The 12,631-nt window shown below is 42.0% G+C and overlaps 1 protein-coding gene across 3 annotated transcripts in view; it reads right to left on the bottom strand.

Annotated features, from left to right (window-relative positions):
- The window catches only part of snx29 (sorting nexin 29), a 548,890-nt gene that overhangs the window by 509,846 nt on the left and 26,413 nt on the right, over window positions 1-12,631 (bottom strand). For 2 of the 3 annotated variants that reach the window (XM_072268845.1, XM_072268842.1), the window contains exon 4: window positions 10,320-10,444. The exons of the other annotated variant lie outside the window; for it this stretch is intronic. In XM_072268845.1, the coding sequence (XP_072124946.1) occupies window positions 10,320-10,444 (125 nt within the window). The remainder of the gene's footprint in view (window positions 1-10,319; window positions 10,445-12,631) is intronic. 3 annotated transcript variants of the gene reach the window in all.

The following is a 12,631-nucleotide window of genomic DNA, read 5'->3' as shown; positions in this document are numbered from 1 at the left end:
AATTTACCTTCCTACCTCATTGTTTCTCCATGTATTGCCTTTTTAGTTACCTTCTGTTGCTCTTTAAAGTTTCCCAATCTTCCGGCTTCCCACTCATCTTTGCTATGTTATACTTCTTCTCTTTTATTTTTACACTGTCCATTACTTCCCTTATCAGCCACGGCCTTCCCTTACTCCTCTTAGGACCTTTCTTCCTCTTTGGAACGAACTGATCCTGCACCTTCTGCATTATTCCCAGAAACACTTGCCATTGCTGTTCCACTGTCATCCCTGCTAGGGTATTGTTCCATTGAACTTTGGCCAGCTCCTCCCTCATCGCACCATAGTTCCCTTTGTTCAACTGTAATACTGACACTTCCGAGTTTCCCTTCTCCCTCTCAAATTGTACATTAAAACTTATCACATTATGGTCACTACCTCCTAATGGCTCCTTTACCTCGAGGTCCCTGATCAAATCCGGTTCCTTGCACAACACTAAATCTAGAATTGCGTTCTCTCTGGTAGGCTCCAGTACAAGCTGTTCTAAGAATCCATCTCGGAGGAACTCAACAAACTCCCTTTCTTGGGGTCCAGTACCAACCTGATTCCTCCAGTCTACCTGCATGTTGAAATCCCCCATAACAACTGTAGCATTACCTTTGCGACATGCCAATTTTAACTCGATTCAACTTACACCCTACAGCCAGACTACTGTTTGGGGGCCTGTAGATAATTCCCATTAGGGTCTTTCTGCCCTTAGAATTTCTCAGTTCTATCCATATTGACTCCACATCTCCTGATTCTATGTCTCCCCTTGCAAGGGACTGAATATCATTCCTCACCAACAGAGCCACCCCATCCCCTCTGCACATCAGTGTGTCCTTTCGATAGGACGTATACTCTTGAATATTCATTTCCCAGGCCCTGTCCACTTGAAGTCATGTCTCTGTTATTCCCACAACATCATACTTACCAATTTCCAACTGTGTCTCAAGCTCATCCACTTTACTTCTTATACTCAGTGCATTCATATACAATACTTTTAATTCATTACTCCCCTCACCTCCTATATCAATTCCTATTTCACTTAGCCATACTGTACGATCCCTTCTTGAGCTTTCTGCTCTGTTGATTCTGCTGTCATTCTTAACTTTTCTTATTCTCACTTTCCCTTTATCTCCATCTTTATGTTTCCAGTTCGTCCGCTCCCCCCCCCCCCACTACTTAATTTAAACACACCCGTGTTGCACAGGCAAACCTGGTTGCCAGAATGCTGGTGCCCCACTTATTAAGGTGCAACCCGTCCCTTTTGTACAATTCATCCTTACCCTGAAACATACCCCAGTGGTCCAAGAATGTAAATCCTTGATTCCTGCACCAGTTCCTCAGCCACACATACAGATCCATTATCTCCCTGTTCTTGACCACACTAGCACGGGGAACTGGAAGCAAACCGGAAATAACCACCCTGGAAGTCCTGCTTTTCAGCCTTCTTCCGAGTTCTCTGAAGTCGCGCTGTAGAATGCCTTTCCTCTTCTTCCCCACGCCATTTGTGCCGACATGCACCACCACTTCCCGATGTTCACCTTCACTCTTGAGGATTCCCTGCAATCAGTCCGTGACATCCTGGATCCTGGCACCAGGGAGGCAACACACCATCCTTAAATCTCCCCTGTTGCCACAGAAACCCCTTTCTGTACCTCTCACTATGGAGTCCCCTACTACCACGGCTCTGCCTGACGTCTGTCTCCTCGGCTTTGCCTCAGTGCCAATTGTTGACTCGCAGACCCATCCGCCTCTCGGACTGGCACTGTCTTCTGTCCCGACAGCTTCCAAGAGGGAGAACCTGTTTCCGAGAGGTACACCCTCCGAGGTCTCCGGTACTTCAAGCATCCTTTCCTTGGTCATCGTCGTCGTCCTCTTTTCCTGTATCCTGGGTGTAACAACCTCACTGTAGGTCCTGTCCAGAAAACTCTCGTTCTTCCGGATTAACCTAACGTCATTCAGGGCCCCAAACAGTTCTTCCAGGTTAAGCAACACTTCGCCTGCAAATCTGTTGGGGTCATCTATTATATCCAGTGTTCCCAATGTGGCCCCCTCTGTACTGGTGACACCCAATGTATGTTGGTGGACCACTTTGTCAAACACCTCCACTGTCGAACACCTTCGCTCCATCTGCCAAAAGCAGAATTTCCTGGTGGCCAACCATTTTAATTCCTATCCCCATTCCCGATCTGACATGTTGGTCTATGCCCTCCTGTTTTGCCACGTTGAGGACACTCTCAAGGTGGAGGAGCAACACCTCATATTCTATCTAGGCAGCCTCCAACCTGATGGCACAAACACTGATTTCTCCTTCTGGTAATTTTAACCCCTCTCCTTTCCCTCTTTTCCTACTCCCCACCCTGGCTTCTTACCTCTTCTCCCTCCCCAAGTGCCCCTCCTTCCTTTCCCCCCATGGTCCACTCCACTCTCCTATTAGATTCCTTCTTCACAAAACCTTTACTCTCCCACCCAACTGACTTCACCTATCAACTTCTGGCTAGTCGTCCTATCCCTCCCCACACCCTTTTATTCTATTGTCTTACCCCTTCCTTTCCGGTCTTGATGAAGTGTCTCAAAGTCTCATCGCTTACACCACCACTACCTTGGAAGAAGCGCCGGAGGCAAGGGAGAAGGGCTGGCGCCCTGGTGAAGCTGAGACGGCACGCAAATCGGCCACTGCTCCCTAGCATACTGCTGGCTAACTTTCAGTCTCTGGATAACAAGCTGCGCGAACTAAGAGCCAGAATCTCCTACCAGTGGGAAACAAAGGAATGTAACATTTTATGCTTCGTAGAGACCAAGCTGATGGAGGAGATACCAGACCATGCTATCAAGCCCTCTGGATTCTCCCTGTTCCAGGTGGACAGGTCAAAAAACCTCTCTGGGAAGAGTAAAGAAGGAGGGGTATGCTTCATGGTCAACAATGTTTGGTGCTACCCCAGAATGTGCATGCCCTCAAATCCATTTGTTCCCCAGACCTGGAGTACTTGGTGCTGCTGTACAGACCTTATTGGCTGCCTAGGGATTTCACGGCTGTTATCATCACAGCAGTGTACATTCCAGCGTAGGCTGATACTGACCTGGCTCTCAAGGAACTGCACAATACCATCAACACGCTGAAGACTGCACACCCGGAGGTTGCCTTCATCATCGCCGGTGACTTTAATCAAGCGTCACTGACGAAAGTCTCTCTGAAGTTTGTCAGCACATCTGGGTGAGCGCTTGTGGAGATAAGACACTTGACCACTGTTACACTCCATTCCACAATGCTTACAAAGCTCTCCTTCACCCAGCTTTTGGAAAATCAGATCACTATTCAATTCTGCTTTTGCCAACGCACAGACAGAAGCTGAAGCAAGAGGCAGCCATAGTTACAACCGTCCACTGTTTGGTCCAACCATTCAGCCTCCATGCTGTAGGCTTGCTTCGATGACATTGACAGGAATGTCTTTCATGATGAGGAGGTCTCCGAGTTCACGGATGGAGTCACCTGCTTCATCCGGAAGTTCATCGACGATGTTGTCCCCCAGAAGTCGGTCAGGGTCTTCCTGAACCAGAAACCCTGGATCAATAGTTCCGTGCGAGCAGCTCCTACCACACGACATAGAGCTTACATACAGCAATCAGCAGGAGCTCAAGAAAAGCAGCTACGATCTGCGCAAAGCTATCAAGGCTGAGAAACAACAATACAGGGACAAGATGGAGTCAAGATTCACAATATCACACGTGACTTGTGGAGAGGGTTGCATACCATCGCAGACTTCAAAGCCAAACGTAGTGGTGCTACCAACATTGCAGCCTCTCTCCCAGATGAGCTCAGTTGCTTTTACGCTGGTTCAATGTCGCTAACTCTGAGCCTCTGAGGAAAGCCACCATTACAACCTGGTCATCTCTGAGGGTGAAGTACGCAGGTGTTTCCAATAAGTGGACAGACGCAAGGCTGTGGGACCGGATGGCATCCCAGGGCGAGTACTTAGGACGCGCGCAGCACAAATGGCAAATGTGTTTACAGACACTTTTAATCTCTCCCTCTCCCAGAGTAGAGTGTCCTCCTGCTTCAAATTAACCACCATTGCCCCTGTACCAAAAAACACCAAGGTAACGTGCCTGAACAACTGGCGTCCTGGCGCACTCACCTCAATAATAAGCAAAAGCTTTGAGAGGCTGGTCAAGGATGACATCTGCAGCTTGCTACCACCCAAACTGGACCCCCTACAATTTGCCTACTGACACAACTGATCAACAGACGACAGAATAACCGCTGCTCTACATACCTTCCTTACACATTTGGAGAAGAAAGATGCTTATGTGAGAATGCTGTTCTTAGACTACAGTTCAGCATTCAACACCATAATTCCATCCAGGATCGACAGGAAGCTCAGAGACCCTGCCTTGTGCAGCTGGATCCTGGACTTCCTGTCAGATTGCCAGCAGGTGGTAAGAGTGGGCTCCCTCACCTCCACCCTTCTGACTCTCAACACAGGAGCCCCTCAGGGCTATGTACTGTCCCCTCCTTTACTCCCTGTATACCCATGACTGTGTCGCAACCCACAGCTCTAATCTGCTAATTAAATTTGCCAATGACACTACATTGATTGGCCTAATCTCAAACAATAATGAGGTGGCCTGCAGGGAAGAAGTTACCTCTCTGACACAGTGGTGTCAAGAAAACAACCTCTCCCTTGATGTCACAGAAACAAAAGAGCTGGTTGTGGATTACAGAAGGAATGGAGATGGGCTAACTCCTATTGATATCAATGAATCTGGGGTTGAGAGGGGAAACAGCTTTAAGTTCCTCAGCATCCACATCGCCGAGGACCTCATGTGGTCTGTACATACCAGCTGCGTGGTGAGAAAGGCACAACAGCAGCTCTTTCACCTCAGACGGTTGAGGAAATTTGGTCTGGACCCCCAATTCTTAAGAACTTTCTACAGGGGCACAATTGAGAGCATCCTAACTGGTTGCATCACTGCCTGGTATGGGAACTGTACCTCCCTTAATCACTGGATTCTGCAGAGAGTGGTGCGGACAGCCCAGCGCATCTGTAGTTATGAACTTCCCATGATTCAGGACATTTACAAAGACAGATGTGAGAAATGCGAACAAAGGATCATTGAGGACCCAAGTCACCCCAACCACAATCTATTCCAGCTACTACCATCTGGGAAACAGTACTGCAGCATTAAAGCTAGGACCAACAGGCTCCGGGACAGCTTCTTCCACCAGACCATCAAACTGATTAACTCATGCTGATTTGAGCGTATTTCTATGTTACATCAACTGTTCTATTTATTATAAATTACGATGATTGCACATTTAGATGGAGACGTAACGTAAAGATTTTTACTCCTCATATATGTGAAGGATGTAAGAAATAAAATCAATTCAATTCTCTCACTGCTGCAGTTGGAAGTTCCCACCTGTTTTAAAAGGGTGACAATTATACCACAGCCCAAGAACAGGGTGAGCTGCTTCAACGACTAACATCCAGTTGCACTTATATCTTACTGTGAAGTACTTTGAGAGGTTGGTCATGGCCAGAATCAACTCTTGCCTAAACAATGACCTGGACACGCTACAACTTGCCTATCATTTCATCATATTAGGTCTTCAGCGCATGCAATCTCACTGGCACTCCACTCGTCCTTAGATAACCTGGACAATAGCAATACTTACCTCAGACTGTTGTTTATTGATTACAGCTCAGCATTCAACACCATCGTACCGTCAGTACTAATCAACAAACTCCAAAACCTGAGCCTCTATACCCCTCTGTGCAATTGGATCAACTTCCTCATCAGGTGAGCACAGTCAGTGCAGACCATAAGTAACATCTCCTCACTGATAATCAACATTGGCGCACCTCAAGGATGAGTGCTTAGCCCACTCCTCTACCCTCTCTACACCCACAACTGTATGGCAAAGCACAGCTCAAATGCCATCTATAAAGTTGATGATGACAACCATGGTAGGCTGGATTTCAGATGGTGACGAGGAGGCATTCAGAAGTGAAATAGATCAGCTGGTTAAGTAGTACCGCAACAACAACCTTGCACTCAATGTCAGTAAGACCAAGAAGTTGGTTGTGGACTTTCGGAAGTCAAGAGAATATACACCAGTTCTCATTGACAGATCAGCAGTAGAAAGGGTGAGCAATTTCAAGCTCTTGGGTGTCAATATCTCTGAAGATCTATCCTGGGACCAACATATTGACGCAATTATGAAGAATGCACAACAGCAGCTATAATTCATTATGAGTTTGAGGAGACTTGGTATGTCACCTAAGACTCTCACAAATGTCTACAGATGTACCGTAGAGAGCACTCTAATTGGTTGCATCACCGTCTGGTATGGAGAAGCCACTGCACAGAATCAGAAAAGGCTGTAGAAAGTTGTGAACTCAGCCTGCTCCATCATGGGCACAAGCCTCCCCAGCATTGAAGAAACCTTCAAAGGGGGATGCCCCAAAAAATTGAATTAACTTTATTTCTTACATTCTTCACATACATGAGTAACAAATCTTTACGCAACACACATCAAAGTTGCTGGTGAACGCAGCAGGCCAGGCAGCATCTCTAGGAAGAGGTACAGTCGACGTTTCAGGCCGAGACCCTTCGTCAGGACTAAAACATCTTGGCCTGAAACATCGACTGTACCTCTTCCTACAGATGTTGCCTGGCCTGCTGCGTTCACCAGCAACTTTGATGTGTGTTGCTTGAATTTCTAACATCTGCAGAATTCCTGTTGTTAACAAATCTTTACAGTACGTCTCCATCAAAATGTGCAATTTATAGCAATTTGTTATAAATACAAATTACAAGTACAACAGAACGGTCAATATAGCACAGAAATACAATTGTATCAGCCTGAATTAATCAGTCTGACGGCCTGGTGGAAAAAGTTGACCCGGAGTCTGTTCTGGCTTTAATGCTGCAGTACCATTTTCCAGATGGTAGCATCTATCATTAAGCTCTTTCAATTTTTTTTTATATATATATATATATATATATATATATATATATATATAAAAAAGAAAAAGAGAAACATTGGAATTTTCACTCTGCCTTTTCTTCTTAGACAGCTCTCAGCACAGAGGATATATAGCTTCCATTGCAGTTCTGAAACAACTGATGTGACCAAAGGGAGAGCTGCAGACTCTTCCACTGAACAAGGAGGAAACACCGGGCAGGTCAGGCAGATGGATAGTTTGTAAGGTGCTGTATTTCTTCGTCCACAGAAGGCAACTCTGTATGCCTGATGGATAGGTTTGAGATGCCCAACATTATTCTAAAAGCTGCTTTGCCACTTTGAGCAGCCATGAAATTCCAAAGGGAACAATACATTTCTTTCAAGATGATCTTAAAAACATCCTTTATTTTTTTTTCCTCATTTACCTGCTAATCTCTTGTGACAGAGTTCGAAGGAGACAAATAATTTAATGCCTGTGGTCATTTATTCTGTATCCTGGCCTTAACAGTGCAATCAGAATATTTGGACAAGAAAACAACATTACCATTAAACAAACAGCTACAAACTTATTCCCAAGTGAGGACAATAAATTACAGTCTAATTATGCAACTCCAGAACAAATAACTAAACACAGCTTCTAAAACATCTTTTACTCCCTAAAGACACACCATATTTCAAATACAAAGCATTAATGTATGACAAAGTTATTAATGTCATGCAAATTGAAGCCCATTTTGAAACCTATTCAGAAATAAATCTTAATTTAAAGCTATTCAAGTCAAATGACCCAAAAGCAGTAGTGAATTTGTTCGCTCAATGAGATAAGACTGATATTTTGAGGCTGCAGCTGGCCTTCCTCAGCATATTAGAAAGCATTTAAAACAATCAATTGGTGTGCAGACACACAGAAGCAATCAATACTTTCAATTATTCAGTCTGAAAAGACTTCCTCTTCAGATGGTTTTATTGTTATGCTGTGCTCATACAGAGTCAATTCCAGCACAAGAAAATTTAAATCTTGAACTGTAGAAACTATTACTGTTGATCTTGGTTATTGCCACATCCACCTAAAATGATACCATTTGTATCATATATAATACAGGGGCAACAATAAATTGTATTGAACAGTTCAATGCAGGTAAGTGTTTCCTGCTGATAGTGGGGCACACAAAAATACGAGATTCTGTGGTAAACTGAAATGAGGAAGCAGTCAATGTAGACTTTCCTGGCAATCAACTGCACAACAGAAATCAACGCACATTTTAAATTCAAATTCAGATAAACAGCTCATCATTTATCTTAACAATTACTCCGACAGTTGCTGTTCAGCCACATTCAGGAAATGAGTAAACCATGAAAAATATGTTACTAGATATTAAGAGTTCACAAATGGTAAATTACGACAATGTAGGTTACTTAATGAACGCAAGCATGCCGTACACAGTTGTTTGAAACACCATTTCCATGAGAAACTGTCTGTTGTAACTTACTCATGTACAAACTGCTAGTTAAGTTTCTATGAAACAGTACCAATGTGCTAGACGGTTTCCAACAGATGGAAAGTGAAAGAATGATGAGAAACTAATATTTGAGTTATTCTTGACTCTTTTTACATGTAAAAGTACTAAAAATACTCAGCGAGGTCAAGCAACATCTGTAGAAAGAGAACACAAGAGATTCTGCAAATGTTGGAAATCCAGAGCAACACACACACAAAATAGTAGAGGAACTCAGCAGGTCAGGCAGTATATATAGAGGAAAATAAACAGTCGACATTTCAGGCCGAAACCCTTAATCGGGAATGGCTGACTAAGAGTCTTGACTGAAACGTTAACTGTTTATTCCCTCCATAGATGCTGCCTGACCTGCTGAGTTCCTCAAGCATTTTGTTTGTGGAAAGAGAAGCAGAGGTAACTTTTTAGATCAGTGACCTTCCATCAGGTTGTCTTATGGGGTAAGATTAGATATATTAAGAGTAAGTGAATACAATGGAGTTCAGAGAAGTGAGAGGATACTTGACTGAAACGTATTAGGTTCTGAGAGATCTTGACACAGTGGATGTGGAGAGAATACTATCTCCAGTCGGAAATCCTCTAACTAGGGATGCTTGTTTAAAAATAAGGATAGCCCATTTAATGTAGCAATGAGGCAATCCCTTTTCCCCCACAAAGCATCATTAGTTTCTGAACTGCTTTTCCTCAAGCGATGACAGAACTAAATATTTTTTAAGGAATAGGTGAACGAAATCTCAATAGGTGGGTGAAAGTTTACATGGGGACATTGGTATTCAGCATTCTAGTTACCATAAAATCAGCCATAATCATATTAAATGGTGGAGTTGGTTCAAGGAACAGAGTGATCTACTCCTGTTCCAAGTAGGTTTGTGCATTCCTTTGTACTTGACTGAAAATTGGATTGAAGAGATGAATTATAGTGATTTCTAGATGCGAGTCATGTTCCTTGGGGATGAAGAAGTTAAAGTGTTGATGCGTTGAAAGTATTTAAAATAATGAAGTAACTTGACATAAAAGCATAATGCTGTATTGGAGGTCACGAAACTAAACTGGAACTGTGCCATGTGAAAGAAATCTATGATAGACATCTTCCAGCAATGAAACAAAAAAAATTACAAGCACGACTTATCTAAAAGTCCATAATCCAAAATAAATTGACACATCTGAAAGTATATATATCATGCAAATAAGAATTATGCCTCTCAAAAGCTGGCATGATCGCTCATGCAAAAAAAAAATGAACATAAATACTTCTTTTATAATCACTCGCTCACATTATAAATCATTTAAGTTTTTAACACCATAAATGAATAATTATTTTTTTTTTATATATAAATGCTATGTAGCACATCATAGACTGAAGATTCCAAAAAGGGCTAAAATAAAGAATGCTTTAGTCATGTTTGAAACTTCAAAATTATTTATCAGCAATAATCTAACAAAGCTATAATCATTTTATCCCTTTCAACCATCACAACGACCTGGTGCCCCCAGCTCTATTCACCTGATAGTTTGCTGTTTCCCTTTAGGAGTTCCTATATTCCACTCGAGAACCCTGATTCACTAAAATAATGCTTCCCACCCACAAACTAGCAGATACCCAGTGCAGCATTTATAACTGTATCTGCCCAAGAGACAAACTGAATGAAATGTACTGAAAAGGTCAAAGGGTCAGAATTGAGAATATCAGTGCAATGGTTTCTAACAGCTTCCTGGAATAATCTTAAATCGATCATATTTGAACTACAGCACTTTCATTCTGAAAGAAACCTAACGTTGATAAACGACACAGTATAAATATGTATGGTTACCTGTTTCAGTTTTATTGGCAAAGCCTGCTGCTTGTTTGATAGCAGCTGCAGTTAGTGCTAATCCTTTGCTTCTTCTTAAGCCATGTTGCAGCACAGTCTCAAACTGAGCACACAGACAGATCACCCTGTTAACAGAGCAAGTGAAATGTATGACAGAAGGATTGTTTGGAGCCAAGACTACAAATCGAATACCTGCTGAAACACGAGATGGAAAAGCATTTGCTAAGAAGTTTCATTCTTCTAGGATTTGTGAACACCAATAAAATTGGCCATGAGAACATTTGAACAAATATTCCAAACATGAACAAGAACCCCATATGTAAATTACTGTATTGAGACATCGGATACAAGTAACCATGTAAAATGAAAAACAAATCATCTCTTGAAAGCACAGGAAATTCTGCAGATGCTGGAAATTTTGAGCAATACACACAAAGTCCTTGAGGGACTCAAGTCAGGTAGCATCTATGAAGGGGAATAAACAGTCGGTGTTCTAGACGGAGACCCTTCATCAAAAATGGAAAGGTGGAAGAATCATACTTTACAATTGTAGGTACATTAACTTCAATCCAATATGTTTAATTTGTCTAAAACAATTTATAATCAAACTTGAAATTATTTACATTGCTAAAGCACTAATCATTTTAATGTTTTTTTGATGTTAAGCTTAGCAAGCACTACATTGATCTGTTACCTAGATATTTTCAATAAACATGTCAGAAAACTCTTTCCTGATAAAGCATAACAATGAAGTGAAGTTTGAAAATAGAGCTCTGCATATCAGTAGAATATATTGTAAATCAGTTTAAAATGAACATAAAATGGTACAGCACAGCACTGGCCCTTCAGCCCATGACATTGTGCCAAACTGAATCAACCTACTCAAGAATCTAGCCTTACCCTCTTACACAGCCCACAACCCTCTATTTTTCTGACATCCATATTCCTTTCTAAGCACCTCTTCAATGTCCCTATTGTTCCAACCATACCACCACCACCAGCAGAGTGTTCCAGCACATAACACTGTGTAAAAAAACTCCTACCTTTGACATCTCCCATAAACTTTCCTCCACTCACCTGAAATGGATGTTTTCTAAAATGTCCACGCTATCTATGCCTCCTAGTATTATACACTACTATCAAGTCGCCTTTCATCCTTCTTCAATCCAAAGAGAAAAACACCAGCTCGCTCAACCTTCCTGCATAGGGCATGCTCACTAATCCAAGCAGCAACCTGGTAGATCTCCTCTGCGCCCTCTCTAAAGCTTCCATATTATTTCTGAAATGAGGCAACCAGAACTGAACACAGGACTCAAAGTGTGGTCTGAACATGCCTTCATAACGAAGATGTTATAGCTTATTATCAAAACAATCTTTGCCAGTATTCAGGCTTCTGTTCTAGAAAAAGCCAGAAAGCAAAAATACATCCTGTACCCCGTCTAAGTGCACCCAACTAAAACAGACACGAAGACACCAGATGATATTCACTCCGTAATAACATTGTTCCCAGTTCAAATTCAATGAGAAGGAATGTGAAAGTTTAAATCCATTTTGCCCTTCAGGATAATGTAATCAAAATGTAGTCCTTTAAAGCAGACACAGAATGATGAGATAACCAAACGCACTGCACAACATGTCAACAACAGTTTGTCCAAGCTGCACTATCATCTGCTTTGGACAAATCTCATTAACATAAAATCACCAGAAACTGAACAAAATCTCATTATTGTTCTATTTCTGCAGAGAACCAATTTTCATACTTACCTAGTATTTAGAAATACTGATCAGAAAGGATTAAACAGAATGGGTAGATGTCACCTCCTTAGGCAAACTAAATTAAAGAATTATCAACAAGAACACAGTGAAACGAGGGTGTGGGGTAGTCTTTTGGACAGGCCCACCTCAAGAATGGTTGCTTTGTACATTTATTTAATTTCCAATTACAAGATGATCCAATTTATCTCTAGACCACGAGCATGGTGTTTATGAGATAATCAAACTTGCAAGATCAGTCTGCATCACATCTAAATAAAGTGCCAAGTTAAATGAAGATGAAATGAAAGGAAAGACCTCACATGTATGCTCTATGCTCCCTGACAGGAAGACACGAAAATAACTAAAATGGAATATCAAAGTGCTATCTCTGAAGTATCATAAGCAAATTTATCATTCCGTTTTCACACAATAAGCTTTTTCTTTCACAGCAATTTACTAAGGGTAGAATACAGACTGAGAAATCAGTGCATATGCAGCGTTTGTTGAAAGTGTCGAGTAGTTTGAAAAAGGGTTTTTTTTAAAATAGCTTCTTAAAC

This window comes from Mobula birostris, chromosome 9 (genome assembly GCF_030028105.1).
Source record: "Mobula birostris isolate sMobBir1 chromosome 9, sMobBir1.hap1, whole genome shotgun sequence".
Taxonomy (NCBI): domain Eukaryota; kingdom Metazoa; phylum Chordata; class Chondrichthyes; order Myliobatiformes; family Myliobatidae; genus Mobula; species Mobula birostris.
The sequence above is the reverse complement of the archived record's forward strand: the minus strand, read 5'-3'. Positions and strand labels throughout refer to the sequence as shown.